Here is an 18,342-nt window from a genome sequence, read left to right on the forward strand (position 1 = left end):
CAACTTCGCCATGACATTGCCTACAAGTGTGACCGGGGATTTCTATTGGAGAAGCTGTTTTAGCCTATCTTCATACTGTACTGTCTTTAGAGGTGTCTTTGGTACGAACTCTGTGATTGTAGCCTCTGGCTTCTCTCTTTTACTTCCGCAAACATCCCGTTTACAGGAAGTGACGCTGTAGTAAATACCACCGGAACGGAAGTCCATGGAGCGCGCCAAATTTGTTGTGCAGCTGCGTTGGAGTGAACTTCGCGTTGAAGATTTTAGATAAAATATATATATGCTGATAAGGAAGCAGGACTGCTGAAAGACTCAAGGTAAACAACACAGACTAGTTTGCTCTTGCCTGACAGGAACTGGGGTTAGCTATTAAACTTAACGTCAGTAAGATTTAGCCAATGTGTGGTTTTGTTAAAGTAACTAGCTAGCATGTTTGGCAACACGTATTTTAGCTAGCTGACATGTGAATTATAATTATTGTCGATATTGTATAGTTCAATACTTAGGTTAGATATTGAATGACTTGCCGTGTTCACGTACTAGTCGGAACTAGGAAACTCGGACATTTCCGACTGGCTAATTGGTTGTAGTTATACACGTGCCGCGTTCAACCAGTTAGCAAGTCGGAAATGTCCTAGTTCCGACTAGTAGCTGAACGCGGCAACAGTAAATTTAAGATACTGTATAACTGAACCAGAATCTGTGCACAGAGGAGAGTATGAGTGACTGAGGAGAACCTCTTATTCTGGTTCACAGTAACGTTACCTGTCATATAGCCAAGCTGGCTAAATTACTAGCGAACGTTAGTTAACTAAATTGATTATGATATTGCGTCCTATTATAGTTAGTCATGTTAACGTTAGTGTTGGTTTGAGGACTAGTTAGCTAGTAACGTTAGCTTGGTTTAGCTATATGTCTTTAGTTAGCCAGACAGTCAGTAAAAACAGATTCTTTACAGTCACGGCCTTGGATGGATTGGTACAGAGAAACTCAGAGTTGTGTTCGAATACTCATACTTAACCTTACTATTTGTGACGTAAATTGAGTATGTAGTATGCTTATTGGTCGTAGTATGGATATGGTTAGTATGCCAAAAGTTCCCGGATGTCGTACTAAATTCGCCTAATACGAAGTATACAAGCAGAGGACACTATTTCCGTGCTTTTAGAGCAGGGCTGCCCAACACTCTTCCTGGAGATCTACTGTCCCGTAGGTTTTCAGTCCAACCCTAATTTAGCATATCTGATTCAGCTAATAAGTGGAATCAGGTGTCTTATAATTAGGGTTGGACTGAAAACTCAGTTCTTACTGACTGTCTGGCTTCACAACGTTTTCAGATTTGAAGTAAATGGCGGAAAATATGCAGCTGAAGTCGGAGAGAGGATACAAATTGATTGCTTTAACTAATTATGACAAATGTTAAGAAAATGTTGAACAATGTAATAAAGTAATGACTTTTCAAATAAGTTACGTTAAGTTGGCTGACAATTTGTTAGCTATGCTATCCTTACGAACCACATAGCATATCATTACAGCAGTATGTACCGGTATGTTAGTTAGCTATCTAACGTAATGTTAGTTGGCTACTAATACATCGGACTTGCCAATATATTAACTATATGCTATCTAACTACCCAACGTGTATTGACCTAATTATTCACGTCATTCTTAGCTAAGTGGTATAGTCTATCTGCGTTCCAAATGGACATTGTTAATTCTCAATGGCTATTCACTCCGACTTCAGAGTGTTCCAGAGGGCAGAATAACTGATGGATTTACTAACGCTCAACACCCGTTGAATATTAACCGGTGTCAGTAAACGTCTGCAAAAAAACGTTATTATATTGTTGCCAGCAGCACAGTTAGTCACCAACGCTCTGGATAACATGAAAACAGCCTAACCAGCTCTGCTAGGGCGAGTAAAATGGTCAGAGTGAGGTGTTCTCTCATTTGTGTCTGGAAGTAACTAGCAATGTAGCCAACGTTGACCTAGTTAGCTTTTGGTGCTTGGATCAACCCTACTCCTCGACCAGAGCGACCAGTGTGCGCTCCGAAAGCGAAATGCTCTGAATTTACGAACCACAAGAGCGCACTCTGGCACTCCAGATTGAATTTACCAACACACATGAAATCGTATGACGTATAGCAAGTAATTAGTTATGCTAGCAATAGGTTGCATGGCAACAGCATCAACTTCCGGTAGACAGGTGAAGCTGAAAGGATAACGTTAGTTTACAGTATACTAAAATGTACTAATAGTATTTAGTATACAGTATGTTAGTATGGGTATTCAAACACAGCTCAGGACTAGCTGTCAGACATACTGTTTAACGTGTGTGTGTGTGCACATGCAGCATGGCGGTACCTTTTGTGCAGGACTGGGACCTGATCCAGACGCTGGGAGAAGGAGCATATGGAGAGTGAGTACAAGCAAAAATTGTATGGATGAGGCAAAAGGAATGGCATTTAAGTCTGGCTGCACAGCCGATTGGCAAACGTACTGCAAATTGAGAAATCATGTGACTAAACTGAATAAAAAGAAGAAACTACACTATAAATCAAATTATAAATTATATAAAGAATGATAGTAAGAAGCTTTGGAGCACCTTAAATGACATTTTGGGCAAAAAGGCAAACTCAGCTCAATCATTAATTGAATCAGATGGCTCATTCATCACAAAACCCACTGATATTGTCAATTACTTTAATTATTTTTTAATTGGCAAGATTAGCAAACTTAGGCATGAGATGCCAGCAACACACACTGACAGTACACATCCAAGTATATCTGACCAAATTATGAAAGACAAGCATTGGAAGAGGTGTATTTTTTGCTGTTGTCTATCAACAATGACAAGCCACCGGGGTCTGACAACATGGATGGAAAATTACTGAGGATAATAGCGGACGATATTGCCACTCCTATTTGTCATATCTTCATTCTAAGCCTACTAGAAAGTGTGTGCCCTCAGGCCTGGAGGGAAGCAAAAGTCATTCCGCTACCCAAGAACAGTAAAGCCCCCTTTACTGGCTCAAATAGCTGACCAATCAAATCAAAAAAATGTTTACACATACACGTGTTTAGCAGATGTTATTGCGGGTGTAGCGAAATGCTTGTGCTTCTAGCTCCGACAGTGCAGTAATATCTAACAAGTAATATCTAACAATTTCACAACATATACCCAATGCACACAAATCTAATTAAGGAATGGAATTTAAGAATATATACATATATGGACACGCAATGACAGAGCGGCATGGACTAAGATACAGTAGAATATTATAGAATACAGTATATACATATGAGATGAATAATGCAAGATATGTAAACATGATTAAAGTGACTAGTGTTCCATTTCTTAAAGTGGCCAGTGATTTCAATAGGCAGCAGCAGCCTCTAATGTGCTAGTGATGGCTATTTAACAGTCTGATGGCCTTGAAATAGAAGCTGTTTTTCATTCTCTTGGTCCCAGCTTTGATGCACCTGTACCGACCTCGCCTTCTGGATGATAGCGGGGTGAACAGGCAGTGGCTCGGGTGGTTGATGTCCTTGATGATCTTTTTAGCATTCCTGTGACATTGGGTGCTGTAGGTGTCCTGGAGGGCGGGTAGTTTGTCCCCGGTAATGCGTTCGGCAGACCGCACCACCCTCTGGAGAGCCCTGCGGTTGCGGGCGGTGCAGTTGCAGTACAAGGCGGTGATACAGGGTTTTAGGTGCCAAACCAAATTTCTTCAGACTCCTGAGCTTGAAGAGGCTCTGTTGTGCCTTCTTCACCACACTGCCTGCGTGGGTGGACCATTTCAATTTGTCAGTGATGTGTACGCCAAGGAACTTGAAGCTTTCCACCTTCTCCACTGCGGTCCCGTCGATGTGGATAGGGGGGTGCACCCTCTGCTGTTTCCTGAAGTCCACGATCATCTCCTTTGTTTTGTTGACGTTGAGTGAGAGGTTATTTTCCTGGCACCACACTCCCAGAGCCCTCACCTCCTCCCTGTAGGTGGTCTCGTCATTGTTGGTAATCAAGCCTACTACTGTTGTGTCGTCTGCAAACTTGATGATTGGGTTGGAGGCATGCTTGGCCACGCAGTCATGTGTGAACAGGGAGTACAGGAGGGGGCTGAGCACACACCCTTCTGGGGCCCCAGTGTTTAGGATCAGCGAAGTGGAGATGTTGTTTCCTACATTCACCACCTGGGGGCGGCCCGTCAGGAAGTCCAGGATCCAGTTGCACAGGGCGGGGTTCAGACCAAGTGGGTCTAGGGTGACAGGTTAGGTAGAGGTGATATGATCCTTGACTAGTCTCTCAAAGCACTTCATGATGTCAGAGGTGAGTGCTACGGGCGATAGTAATTTAGTTCAGTTACCTTTGCTTTCTTAGGTTCAGGAACAATGGTGGCCATCTTGAAGCATGTGGGGACAGCAGACTGGGAAAGGGAGAGATTGAATATGTCCGTGAACACACCAGCCAGCTGGTCTGCGCATGCTCTGAGGATGCGGCTAGGGATGCCTTCTGGGCCGGCAGCCTTGCGGGGGTTAACATGCTTAAATGTCTTATTCGTGTAGGCTACGGAGAAGGAGAGCCCACAGTCCTTGGTAGTGGGCCACGTCAGTGGCACTGTTATCCTCAAAGCGGACAATGAAGGTGTTTAGCTTGTCTGGAAGCGAGGTGTCGGCGACTTGGCTGATTTTCCTTTTGTAGTCCGTGATTGTCTGTAGACCCTGCCACATACGTCTCGTGTCTGAGCCGACTTTGTCTCTATACTGATGTTTTGGCAGTTTAATTGCCTTGCGGAGTGAGTAGCTACACTGTTTGTATTCTGCCATATTCCCAGTCACCTTGCCATGGTTAAATGCGGTGGTTCGCTCTTTCAGTTTTGCACGAAGGCTGCCATCTATCCACGGTTTCTGGTTAGGTTTTAATAGTCACAGTGGGCACAACCTCTCCTATACACTTCCTGATAAACTCAGTCACCGTTTCAGTGTATTCGTCAAAGTTATTTTCGCAAGCTACCCGGAACATATCCCAGTCCGCGTGATCAAAACAATCTTGAAGCGTGGATTCCGGTTGGTCAGACCAGCGTTGAATAGTCCATATCACGGGTACTTCCTGTTTTGAGTTTCTGCCTATAGAAAGGGAGGAGCAAAATGGAGTCGTGGTCAGATTTGCTGAAAGGAGGGCGGGGGAGGGCCTTATAACCATCCCGGAAGTTTGAATAGCAATGGTCGAGGATTTTAGATTTTGGATAGAACTTCGGCAGCCTAGTCCTCAAATTTGCTTTGTTAAAATCCCCGGCTACAATAAATGTGGCCTCAGGATATGTGGTTTCCAGTCTGCATAAGGTCCAGTGAAGTTCTTTGAGGGCTGTCGTGGTATCTGCTTGAGGGGGGATATACACGGCCGTGACTATAACCGAAGAAAATTATCTTGGGAGATAATACGTCTCCAAGAGTGGCGCAGTGGTCTAAGGCACTGCATCGCCAGTACGAAAAAAATCAATAATAATATATGTAGTCGCTCTGGATAAGAGCGTCTGCTAAATGACTAAAATGTAAAAATAATACGGTCGCCATTTGATTGAGATATTTTAGGTCGGGTGAACAGAAGGACTCGAGTTCCTGTATGTTACTACAATTACACCATGAGTTATTAATCATGAAACACACACCTCCGCCCTTCTGCTTCCCGGAGAGAGATTTATTTCTGTCTGCGCAATGACCTGAGAACCCATCTGGCTGGACCGATTTGGACAGAATATCCCCAAAGAGCCATGTTTCAGTGAAACAGAATATGTTACAGGCCCTGATTTCTATCTGGAAGGAAATCCTTGCACGGAGCTCGTCGACTTTGTTATCCAAAGACTGAACATTAGCTTGTAGTATACTTGGAAGCGGTGGGTCGTGAGCGCGCCTCCTATGTCGAACCAGCAGGCCTCTCCGAGTGCCTATCTTCCACCAGCGATGTTTTGGTCAGCCGCTGTTTGTTTTTACTCCTGAACTTCCTCAACCTCTCTGATCATTTTCATGATGTCCATCTGGTTTACTTCTATATGCCATATCTTTGCTTTGCTCGTGTTTCTTGGCCCAAGCAGGTCTCTTCTTATTATTGGTGTCCTTTAGTAGTTGTTTCTTTGCAGCAATTCGACCATGAAGGCCTGATTCACACAGTCTCCTCTGAACAGTTGATGTTGAGATGTGTCTGTTACTTGAACTCTGTGAAGCATTTATTTGGGCTGCAATTTCTGAGGCTGGTAACTCTAATGAACTTATCCTCTGCAGCAGAGGTAACTCTGGGTCTTCCTTTCCTGTGGCGGTCCTCATGAGAGCCAGTTTCATCATAGCGCTTGATGGTTTTTGCGACTGCACTTGAAGAAACTTTTAAAGTTCTTGAAATGTTCCGTATTGACTGACCTTCATGTCTTAAAGTAATGATGGACTGTTGTTTCTCTTTGCTTATTTGAGCTGTTCTTGCCATAATATGGACTTGGTCTTTTACCAAATAGGGCTATCTTCTGTATACCCCACCTACCTTGTCACAACACAACTGATTGGCTCGAACACATTAAGAAGGAAAGAAATTCCACAAATTAACTTTTAAGAAGGCACACCTCTTAATTTAAATGTATTCCAGGTGACTACCTCATGAAGCTGGTTGAGAGAATACCAAGAGTGTGCAAAGCTGTCGTCAAGGCAAAGGGTTGCTACTTTGAAGAATCTAAAATATATTTTAAACACTTTTTTGGCTACTACATGATTCCATATGTGTTATTTCATAGTTTTGATGTCTTCACTATTATTCTACAATGTAGAAAATAGTACAAATATAGAAAAACCCTTTAATGAGTAGGTGTGTCCAAACGTTTGACTGGTTCTTTGTGTGTGTATGTATGTATATGTGTGTGTGTGTGTGTGTATATATATATATATATATATATATATATATTTTTTTTTTTTATTCAAACACAGGGTGTGTCTATATATGGAAAAATACGCCTTTTGAAAACTTGATTGGTCAAATGAAGACTGCTCTCGGTCAACCCAAACGTTAAATTTTTTGGTCAGACTGCCCTAGCCAACTCAATGCTAGTTCTCTTTTTGCAGACTATCAACAGTAGCCAGCATGTTGCTGATATGTTCACTATTGAAGGTCTCAGCCAGTAGATTGATTATTTTTGCTTTGGACAGCTCACGTGCTGTATGACGGCATCGCCTCATGTACTGCTCGAGAAGTACATGACAAGCTATATCAGCTGATGAAATCAATGGAGAGGGATTATGTAGAGAGATGTCGTTTAGTTCTTCTAACCTTCTACCTGTCTATCAGTCTGTCTGCCCCAGGTCCGCAGTGAGTCTCTGTCTGCCCCAGGTCCGCAGTGAGTCTGTCTGCCCCAGGTAGACAATGCTCACAAATGGTAAATACATTTGAAATATTGATAAGCGTCAGTTGGGAGGTAGAGTGGGCATCGTCTTAATGCTCATTTTGTCGGAAACACTTACGGCCTCGAGTGATCACTATCGAACACATCAGCAAGTGGCCACTCCATGAAGGGCTCAGGGCCCACAGGTTCAGTTTGAGATGGAGCCTATGATTGCCCCCTAGTGGTCGTACTCAATAGGACCGTATTCTGCACTGTTCTCCATCGTTTTAATGGAACGCTGATTTTGTCCGTTTGTCACATCCCTAGTGTGTGTGGTATTCATGGTGTGTGTGTGTGTGTGTGTGGTATTCATGGTGTGTGTGTGTGTGTGTGGTATTCATGGTGTGTGTGTGTGTGTGTGGTATTCATGGTGTGTGTGTGTGTGTGTGGTATTCATGGTGTGTGTGTGTGTGTGTGTGTGTGGTATTCATGGTGTGTGTGTGTGTGTGTGTGTGTGGTATTCATGGTGTGTGTGTGTGTGTGGTATTCATGGTGTGTGTGTGTGTGTGTGGTATTCATGGTGTGTGTGTGTGTGTGGTATTCATGGTGTGTGTGTGTGTGTGTGGTATTCATGGTGTGTGTGTGGTATTCATGGTGTGTGTGTGTGTGTGTGGTATTCATGGTGTGTGTGTGTGTGTGTGGTATTCATGGTGTGTGTGTGGTATTCATGGTGTGTGTGTGTGTGGTATTCATGGTGTGTGTGTGTGTGTGTGTGGTATTCATGGTGTGTGTGTGTGTGTGTGGTATTCATGGTGTGTGTGTGTGTGTGTGGTATTCATGGTGTGTGTGTGTGTGGTATTCATGGTGTGTGTGGTATTCATGGTGTGTGGTATTCATGGTGTGTGTGTGTGTGTGTGTGGTATTCATGGTGTGTGTGTGTGTGTGTGTGGTATTCATGTTGTGTGTGGTATTCATGGTGTGTGTGTGGTATTCATGGTGTGTGTGTGTGGTATTCATGGTATGTGTGTGTGTGGTATTCATGGTATGTGTGTGTGTGGTATTCATGGTGTGTGTGTGGTATTCATGGTGTGTGTGTGTGTGTGGTATTCATGGTGTGTGTGTGTGTGTGTGTGTGTGTCTCAGGGTGAGGCTGTTAGTGAACCAACAGACAGGAGAGGCTGTAGCGGTGTGGTATTCATGGTGTGTGTGTGTGTGTGTCTCAGGGTGAGGCTGTTGGTGAACCGACAGACAGGAGAGGCTGTAGCGGTGTGGTATTCATGGTGTGTGTGTGTGTCTCAGGGTGAGGCTGTTAGTGAACCGACAGACAGGAGAGGCTGTAGCGGTGTGGTATTCATGGTGTGTGTGTGTGGTATTCATGGTGTGTGTGTGTGTGTGTGTGGTATTCATGGTGTGTGTGTGTGTGTGTGGTATTCATGGTGTGTGTGTGTGTGTGTGTGGTATTCATGGTGTGTGTGGGTGTGTGTGTGTGTGGTATTCATGGTGTGTGTGTGTGTGTGTGGTATTCATGGTGTGTGTGTGTGTGTGTGTGTGGTATTCATGGTGTGTGTGTGTGTGTGGTATTCATGGTGTGTGTGTGTGTGTGTGGTATTCATGGTGTGTGTGTGGTATTCATGGTGTGTGTGTGTGTGTGTGGTATTCATGGTGTGTGTGTGTGTGTGTGTGTGTGGTATTCATGGTGTGTGTGTGGTATTCATGGTGTGTGTGTGTGTGTGGTATTCATGGTGTGTGTGTGGTATTCATGGTGTGTGTGTGTGGTATTCATGGTGTGTGTGTGTGTGTGTGTGTGTGTGTGGTATTCATGGTGTGTGTGTGTGGTATTCATGGTGTGTGTGGTATTCATGGTGTGTGTGTGTGTGGTATTCATGGTGTGTGTGGTATTCATGGTGTGTGGTATTCATGGTGTGTGTGTGTGTGTGTGTGGTATTCATGGTGTGTGTGTGTGTGTGTGTGTGGTATTCATGTTGTGTGTGGTATTCATGTTGTGTGTGGTATTCATGGTGTGTGTGTGGTATTCATGGTGTGTGTGTGGTATTCATGGTGTGTGTGTGTGTGTGTGGTATTCATGGTGTGTGTGTGTGTGTGTGTGTGTGTGTGTGTGTGTCTCAGGGTGAGGCTGTTAGTGAACCAACAGACAGGAGAGGCTGTAGCGGTGTGGTATTCATGGTGTGTGTGTGTGTGTGTCTCAGGGTGAGGCTGTTGGTGAACCGACAGACAGGAGAGGCTGTAGCGGTGTGGTATTCATGGTGTGTGTGTGTGTCTCAGGGTGAGGCTGTTAGTGAACCGACAGACAGGAGAGGCTGTAGCGGTGTGGTATTCATGGTGTGTGTGTGTGTGTGTCTCAGGGTGAGGCTGTTAGTGAACCGACAGACAGGAGAAGCTGTAGCGGTGAAGGTCATTGATACGTCTCAGGGGAAGGAGTGTTCTGAGAACGTCAAGAAAGAGATCTGCATCAACAAGGTACCTATCTCTGTCTTATGCCTGTCTCCCTGTCTGGTATACCTGCCTGCCTGTCTGGTCTGGTCTGGTCTGGCCTGTCTCCCTGTCTGGTATACCTGCCTGCCTGCCTGTCTGGTCTGGTCTGGTCTGGCCTGTCTCCCTGTCTGGTATACCTGTCTGCCTGTCTGTCTGGTAGGTCTGTCTGTCTGACCTATGTCTTTGTCCTTTATTTATGATATTTAAAAATTATATATTGGTCATCGATTATTATTTTTTGCTTTCTCATGGACTTCTGGTTGTGTGTTACAGGTTCTGTCCCACCCTAACATAGTGCGTTTCTTCGGCCACCGGAGGGAGGGGCCGACTGTCTATCTGTTCCTGGAGTACTGCAGTGGAGGAGAGCTATTCGACAGGATTGGTGAGACTGACAGTGCCAGCAGCCAATCACAACACTGAGAGAGGATTCAATCAGCCAATCACAGGCTGGGGGCCATCTCACACTGAAACAACTCTCTCTCTCTCTCTCCTCTCCCTCTCAGAGCCTGATTTGGGGATGCCAGAGAGAGAAGCTCACAGGTTTTTCCAGCAGTTGATAGCAGCTGTGGTGAGTGACAGTTACCGAGGAGGGTTAGAGGTCGGAGTGAAGGGGTCTACGGAGCGTAGCGCGGAGTTGGTTTGGTGGATATACTAGATTTAATCTCCTTCTCCCTCCCCCCTCTCTCCTTCTCCCTCCCCTTCTCTCCTTCTCCCTCCCCTTCTCTCCTTCTCCCTCCCCCCTCTCTCCTTCTCCCTCCCCCCTCTCTCCTTCTCCCTCCCCCCTCTCTCCTTCTCCCTCCCCCCTCTCTCCTTCCCCCTCCCCTCTCCCTCCCCCTTCTCCCTCCCCCCTCCCCCCTCTCTCCTTCTCCCTCCCCCCTCTCTCCTTCTCCCTCCCCCTTCTCTCCTTCTCCCTCCCCTTCTCTCCTTCTCCCTCCCCCCTCTCTCCTTCTCCCTCCCCCCTCTCTCCTTCTCCCTCTCCCCTCTCTCCTTCTCCCTCTCCCCTCTCTCCTTCTCCCTCCCCCCTCTCTCCTTCTCCCTCCCCCCTCTATCCTTCCCCTCTCCCCTTCTCCCTCCCCCCTCTCTCCTTCTCCCTCCCCCCTCTCTCCATCTCCCTCCCCCCTCTCTCCATCTCCCTCCCCCTCTCTCCTTCTCCCTCCCCCCTCTCTCCTTCCCCCTCCCCTCTCCCCTCCCCCCTTCTCCCTCCCCCCTCCCCCCTCTCTCCTTCTCCCTCCCCCCTCTCTCCTTCTCCCTCCCCCCTCTCTCCTTCTCCCTCCCCCCTCTCTCCTTCTCCCTCCCCCCTCTCTAGGAGTATCTCCACAGTGTAGGTATCACCCACAGAGACATCAAGCCTGAGAACATTCTACTGGACGATAAAGGTGTGTGTGTGTTTGACTGAGTGTGTGCTGGAAGTTGTGCTAATTTTATTTTGACATAATGGTGTATACTGTGTTCTGTGTTCTGTTGTGTGTTCTGTGTTCTGTGTTCTGTGTTCTGTTGTGTGTAGATAACCTAAAGTTGTCAGACTTCGGTCTCGCTACGATGTTCCGTCACCGTGGGCGAGAGCGGCGTCTGAACAGGCTTTGTGGAACGCTGCCGTACGTCGCGCCTGAGCTGCTCAGCAAATTAGAGTTCAGCGCTCAACCAGCTGACGTCTGGGCCTGTGGCATCGTCCTCACTGCCATGTTGGCTGGCGGTAGGGGTGGTGTGTGTGTGTGTGTGTGTGTGTGACGTTGTCATTGGAAGGTTGTAGAGTTGCTCTGGAACCTCTGTGTGTGTGTGTGTGTGTGACAGAGTTGCTATGGTTACAGAGTTGCCATGGGACCAGCCCAGCGAGAGCTGCCAGGAGTATTCTGATTGGCTGCAGAAGAAGACCTACCTCTCCCCCTGGAAGAAGGTTACACACACCCCCCTCAGTAAGACACACCCCCCTCAGTAAGACACACCCCCCTCAGTAAGACACACCCCCCTCAGTAAGACACACCCCCCTCAGTAAGACACACCCCCCTCAGTAAGACACACCCCCCTCAGTAAGACACACCCCCTCAGTAAGACACACCCCCTCAGTAAGACACCACCCCCCCTCAGTAAGACACCCCCCCCTCAGTAAGACACTGTAACTACTATAGGCCAGTCCAGAACAGTGTCTCAGTCTAAACTCCATGGTTCTATGTATATATATATATATATTACACACATTCTACTGTTCAAAAGTTTGGGGTCACTTAGAAATGTCCTTGTTTTCCATGTAAACATACATGAAATGAGTTTGAAATGTAGTCATTGACAAGGTTAGAAATAATGATTTTTAATTGAAATAATAATTGTGTCCTTCAAACTTTGCTTTCATCAAATAATCCTGATGGGCACTTCTTACGTACCATACGGTCAAGCTGCTCCCACAACAGCTCAATAGGGTTGAGATCCGGTGACTGTGCTGGCCACTCCATTATAGACAGAATACCAGCTGACTGCTTCTTCCCGAAATAGTTATTGCATAGTTTGGAGCTGTGCTTTGGGTCATTGTCCTGTTGTAGGAGGAAATTGGCTCCAATCAAGCGCCGTCCACAGGGTATGGCGTTGCAAAATGGAGTGATAGCCTTCCTTCTTCAAGATCCCTTTTACCCTGTACAAATCTCCCACTTTACCACCACCAAAGCACCCCCAGACCATCACATTGCCTCCACCATGCTTGACAGATGGCATCAAGCACTCCTCCAGCATCTTTTCATTTGGTCTGTGTCTCACAAATGTTCTTCTTTGTGATCCGAACACCTCAAACTTCGGTTCGTCTGTCCATAACACTTTTTTCCAATCTTCCTCTGTCCAGTGTCTGTGTTCTTTTGCCCATCTTAATCTTTTCTTTTTATTGGCCAGTCTGAGATATGGCTTTTTCTTTGCAACTCTGCCTAGAAGGTCAGCATCCCGGAGTCGTCTCTTCACTGTTGACGTTGAGACTGGTGTCTTGCGGGTACTAGTTAATGAAGCTGCCAGTTGAGGACCTGTGAGGCGTCTGTTTCTCAAACTAAACTCTAATGTATTTGTCCTCTTGCTCAGTTGTGCACCGGGGCCTCCCACTCCTCTTTCTATTCTGGTTAGAGCCAGTATGCGCTGTTCTGTGAAGGGAGTAGTACATAGCGTTGTACGAGATCTTCAGTTTCTTGGCAATTTCTCGCATGGAATAGCCTTCATTTCTCAGAACAAGAATAGACTGACGAGTTTCAGAAGAAAGTTATTTGTTTCTGGCCATTTTGAGCCTGTAATCGAACCCACAATTGCTGATGCTCCAGATACTCAACTAGTCTCAAGAAGGCCAGTTTTATTGCTTCTTTAATCAGCACAACAGTTTTCAGCTGTGCTAACATAATTGCAAAATGGTTTTCTAATGATCAATTAGCCTTTTAAAATGATAAACTTGGATTAGCAAACACAACGTGCCATTGGAACACAGGACTGATGGTTGCTGATAATGGGCCTCTGTACGCCTATATTCCATAAAAAAACAGCCGTTTCCAGCTACAATAGCCATTTACAACATTAACAATGTCTACACTGTATTTCTGATCAATATGATGTTATTGGATGAAAAAAGTGCTTTTCTTTCAAAAACAAGGACATTTCTAAGTGACCCAAACCTTTGAACGGTAGTGTGTCAAAAGTTTGGACACACCTACTCATTCAAGGGTTTTTCTTTATTTTTACAATTTTTTACATTGTAGAATAATAGTGAAGACATCCAAACTATGAAATAACACATATGGAATCATGTAGTAACCAAAAAAGTGTTAAACAAATCAAAATATATTTGAGATTCTTCAAAGTAGCCACCCTTTGCCTTGATGACAGCTTTGCACACTCTTGGCATTCTCTCAACCAGCTTCATGAGGTAGTCACCTGGAATGCATTTCAATTAACAGGTGTGCCTTGTTAAAAGTTAATTTGTGGAATTTCTTAATGCGTTTGAGCCAATCAGTTGTGTTGTGACAAGGTAGGGTGGGTATACAGAAGATAGCCCTATTTGGTAAAAGACTAAGTCCATATTATTGCAAGAACAGCTCAAATAAGCAAAGAGAAATGACAGTCCATCATTACTTTAAGACATGAAGGTCAGTCAATACAGAACATTTCAAGAACTTTGAAAGTTTCTTCAAGTGCAGTCGCAAAAACCATCAAGCGCTATGATGAAACTGGCTCTCATGAGGACCGCCACAGGAAAGGAAGACCCAGAGTTACCTCTGCTGCAGAGGATAAGTTCATTAGAGTTACCAGCCTCAGAAATTGCAGCCCAAATAAATGCTTCACAGAGTTCAAGTAACAGACACATCTCAACATCAACTGTTCAGAGGAGACTGTGTGAATCAGGCCTTCATGGTCGAATTGCTGCAAAGAAACCACTACTAAAGGACTCCAATAAGAAGGGACCTGCTTGAGCCAAGAAACATGAGCAATGGACATTAGACCGGTGGAGTCCAAATTGGTATTTTGTGAGACGCGGTGTGGGTGAACGGATGATCTCCGCATGTGTAGTTCCCACCGTGAAGCATGGAGGAGGAGGTGTTATGGTGTGGGGGTGCTTTGCTGGTGACACTGTCTGTGATTTATTTAGAATTCAAGGCCCACTTAACCAGCATGGCTACCACAGCATTCTGCAGCGATACTCTATCCCATCTGGTTTGGGCTTAGTGGGACTATCATTTGTTTTTCAACAGGACAATGACCCAACACACCTCCAGGCTGTATAAGGGCTATTTTACCACGAAGGAGAGTGATGGAGTGCTGCATCAGATGACCTGGCCTCCACAATCCCCCAACCTCAACCCAATTGAGATGGTTTGGGATGAGTTGGACTGCAGAGTGAAGGAAAAGCAGCCAACAAGTGCTCAGCATATGTGGGAACTCTTTCAAGACTGTTGGAAAAGCGTTCCAGGTGAAGCTGGTTGAGAGAATGCCAAGAGTGTGCAAAGCTGTCATCAAGGCAAAGAGTGGCTATTTGAAGAATCTCAAATATAACAAATCAAAATATATTTTAAACACTTTTTTTGTTTACTACATGATTCCATATGTGTTATTTCATAGTTTTGATGTCTTCACTATTATTCTACAATGTAAAAAATTGTAAAAATAAAGAAAAACCTTAACTTTTGACTGGTACTGAACAGCATGTGTGTGTGTGTGTGTGTGTATATATGTGTGTATATATATATATATATATATACACACACACACACACATATATACACACACACACACAGTGGGGGAAAAAAGTATTTAGTCAGCCACCAATTGTGCAAGTTCTCCCATTTAAAAAGATGAGAGAGGCCTGTAATTTTCATCATAGGTACATGTCAACTATGACAGACAAATTGAGGAGAAAAAAATCCAGAAAATCACATTGTAGGATTTTTAATGAATTTATTTGCAAATTATGGTGGAAAATAAGTATTTGGTCACCTACAAACAAGCAAGATTTCTGGCTCTCACAGACCTGTAACAACTTCTTTAAGAGGCTCCTCTGTCCTCCACTCGTTACCTGTATTAATGGCACCTGTTTGAACTTGTTATCAGTATAAAAGACACCTGTCCACAACCTCAAACAGTCACACTCCAAACTCCACTATGGCCAAGACCAAAGAGCTGTCAAAGGACACCAGAAACAAAATTGTAGACCTGCACCAGGCTGGGAAGACTGAATCTGCAATAGGTAAGCAGCTTGGTTTGAAGAAATCAACTGTGGGAGCAATTATTAGGAAATGGAAGACATACAAGACCACTGATAATCTCCCTCGATCTGGGGCTCCACGCAAGATCTCACCCCGTTGGGTCAAAATGATCACAAGAACGGTGAGCAAAAATCCCAGAACCACACAGGGGGACCTAGTGAATGACCTGCAGAGAGCTGGGACCAAAGTAACAAAGCCTACCATCAGTAACACACTACGCCGCCAGGGACTCAAATCCTACAGTGCCAGACGTGTCCCCCTGCTTAAGCCAGTACATGTCCAGGCCCGTCTGAAGTTTGCTAGAGTGCATTTGGATGATCCAAAAGAGGATTGGGAGAATGTCATATGGTCAGATGAAACCAAAATATAACTTTTTGGTAAAAACTCAACTCGTCGTGTTTGGAGGACAAAGAATGCTGAGTTGCATCCAAAGAACACCATACCTACTGTGAAGCATGGGGGTGGAAACATCATGCTTTGGGGCTGTTTTTCTGCAAAGGGACCAGGACAACTGATCCGTGTAAAGGAAAGAATGAATGGGGCCATGTATCGTGAGATTTTGAGTGAAAACCTCCTTCCATCAGCAAGGGCATTGAAGATGAAACGTGGCTGGGTCTTTCAGCATGACAATGATCCCAAACACACCGCCCGGGCAACGAAGGAGTGGCTTCGTAAGAAGCATTTCAAGGTCCTGGAGTGGCCTAGCCAGTCTCCAGATCTCAACCCCATAGAAAATCTTTGGAGGGAGTTGAAAGTCTGTGTTGCCCAGCGACAGCCCCAAAACATCACTGCTCTAGAGGAGATCTGCGTGGAGGAATGGGCCAAAATACCAACAACAGTGTGTGAAAACCTTGTGAAGACTTACAGAAAACGTTTGACCTGTGTCATTGCCAACAAAGGGTATATAACAAAGTATTGAGAAACGTTTGTGATTGACCAAATACTTATTTTCCACCATAATTTGCAAATAAATTCATTAAAAATCCTACAATGTGATTTTCTGGATTTTTAAAAATCATTTTGTCTGTCATAGTTGACGTGTACCTATGATGAAAATTACAGGCCTCTCTCATCTTTTTAAGTGGGAGAACTTGCACAATTGGTGGCTGACTAAATACTTTCCCCCCCCCCACTTTGTGTGTGTATATATATATATTTTATTTCTTTTTTGGATGTGTGTCTCTTTAGGTCTGCTATCTAAGCTGCTCCGGGCCTTGCCAGAAGAGAGGCTGTCTATATCTGAACTCAAGACCGATCCATGGTTCAGTCACACCCTCACATCCTCATCCTCTCACAACAAACTACTGTGCTCCGACACACAACTACACAGGAACAACAGGTGGGTTAGACCCTCACATCCTCATCCTCTCACAGCAAACTACTGTGCTCCGACACACAACTACACAGGAACAACAGGTGGGTTAGACCCTCACATCCTCATCCTCTCATAATAAACTACTGTGCTCCGACACACAACTACACAGGAACAACAGGTGGGTTAGACCCTCACATCCTCATCCTCTCACAATAAACTACTGTGCTCCGACACACAACTACACAGGAACAACAGGTGGGTTAGACCCTCACATCCTCATCCTCTCACAATAAACTACTGTGCTCCGACACACAACTACACAGGAACAACAGGTGGGTTAGACCCTCACATCCTCATCCTCTCACAATAAACTACTGTGCTCCGACACACAACTACACAGGAACAACAGGTGGGTTAGACCCTCACATCCTCATCCTCTCACAACAAACTACTGTGCTCCGACACACAACTACACAGGAACAACAGGTGGGTTAGACCCTCACATCCTCATCCTCTCACAATAAACTACTGTGCTCCGACACACAACTACACAGGAACAACAGGTGGGTTAGACCCTCACATCCTCATCCTCTCACAATAAACTACTGTGCTCCGACACACAACTACACAGGAACAACAGGTGGGTTAGACCCTCACATCCTCATCCTCTCACAATAAACTACTGTGCTCCGACACACAACTACACAGGAACAACAGGTGGGTTAGACCCTCACATCCTCATCCTCTCACAACAAACTACTGTGCTCCGACACACAACTACACAGGAACAACAGGTGGGTTAGACCCTCACATCCTCATCCTCTCACAATAAACTACTGTGCTCCGACACACAACTACACAGGAACAACAGGTGGGTTAGACCCTCACATCCTCATCCTCTCACAACAAACTACTGTGCTCCGACACACAACTACACAGGAACAACAGGTGGGTTAGACCCTCACATCCTCATCCTCTCACAACAAACTACTGTGCTCCGACACACAACTACACAGGAACAACAGGTGGGTTAGACCCTCACATCCTCATCCTCTCACAACAAACTACTGCGCTCCGACACACAACTACACAGGAACAACAGGTGGGTTAGACCCTCACATCCTCATCCTCTCACAACAAACTACTGTGCTCCGACACACAACTACACAGGAACAACAGGTGGGTTAGACCCTCACATCCTCATCCTCTCACAATAAACTACTGTGCTCCGACACACAACTACACAGGAACAACAGGTGGGTTAGACCCTCACATCCTCATCCTCTCACAACAAACTACTGCGCTCCGACACACAACTACACAGGAACAACAGGTGGGTTAGACCCTCACATCCTCATCCTCTCACAACAAACTACTGTGCTCCGACACACAACTACACAGGAACAACAGGTGGGTTAGACCCTCACATCCTCATCCTCTCACAACAAACTACTGTGCTCC

The 18,342-nt window shown here is 45.2% G+C and overlaps 1 protein-coding gene across 1 annotated transcript in view; it reads left to right on the top strand.

The window, feature by feature from the left end:
* Positions 1-208: 208 nt before the first annotated feature.
* Positions 209-18,342, top strand: part of LOC311099578 (serine/threonine-protein kinase Chk1-like) — a 34,422-nt gene continuing 16,288 nt past the window's right edge. The window contains exons 1-9 of the mRNA XM_084140273.1: positions 209-317; positions 2,355-2,420; positions 9,720-9,834; positions 10,123-10,231; positions 10,353-10,417; positions 11,156-11,225; positions 11,354-11,542; positions 11,658-11,762; positions 16,755-16,905. Of these exons, the coding sequence (XP_083996399.1) occupies positions 2,356-2,420; positions 9,720-9,834; positions 10,123-10,231; positions 10,353-10,417; positions 11,156-11,225; positions 11,354-11,542; positions 11,658-11,762; positions 16,755-16,905 (869 nt within the window). The 5' untranslated portion in view covers positions 209-317; position 2,355. The remainder of the gene's footprint in view (positions 318-2,354; positions 2,421-9,719; positions 9,835-10,122; positions 10,232-10,352; positions 10,418-11,155; positions 11,226-11,353; positions 11,543-11,657; positions 11,763-16,754; positions 16,906-18,342) is intronic.

Source organism: Coregonus lavaretus, assembly GCF_964263955.1.
Source record: "Coregonus lavaretus genome assembly, chromosome: 24".
Lineage (NCBI taxonomy): Eukaryota > Metazoa > Chordata > Actinopteri > Salmoniformes > Salmonidae > Coregonus > Coregonus lavaretus.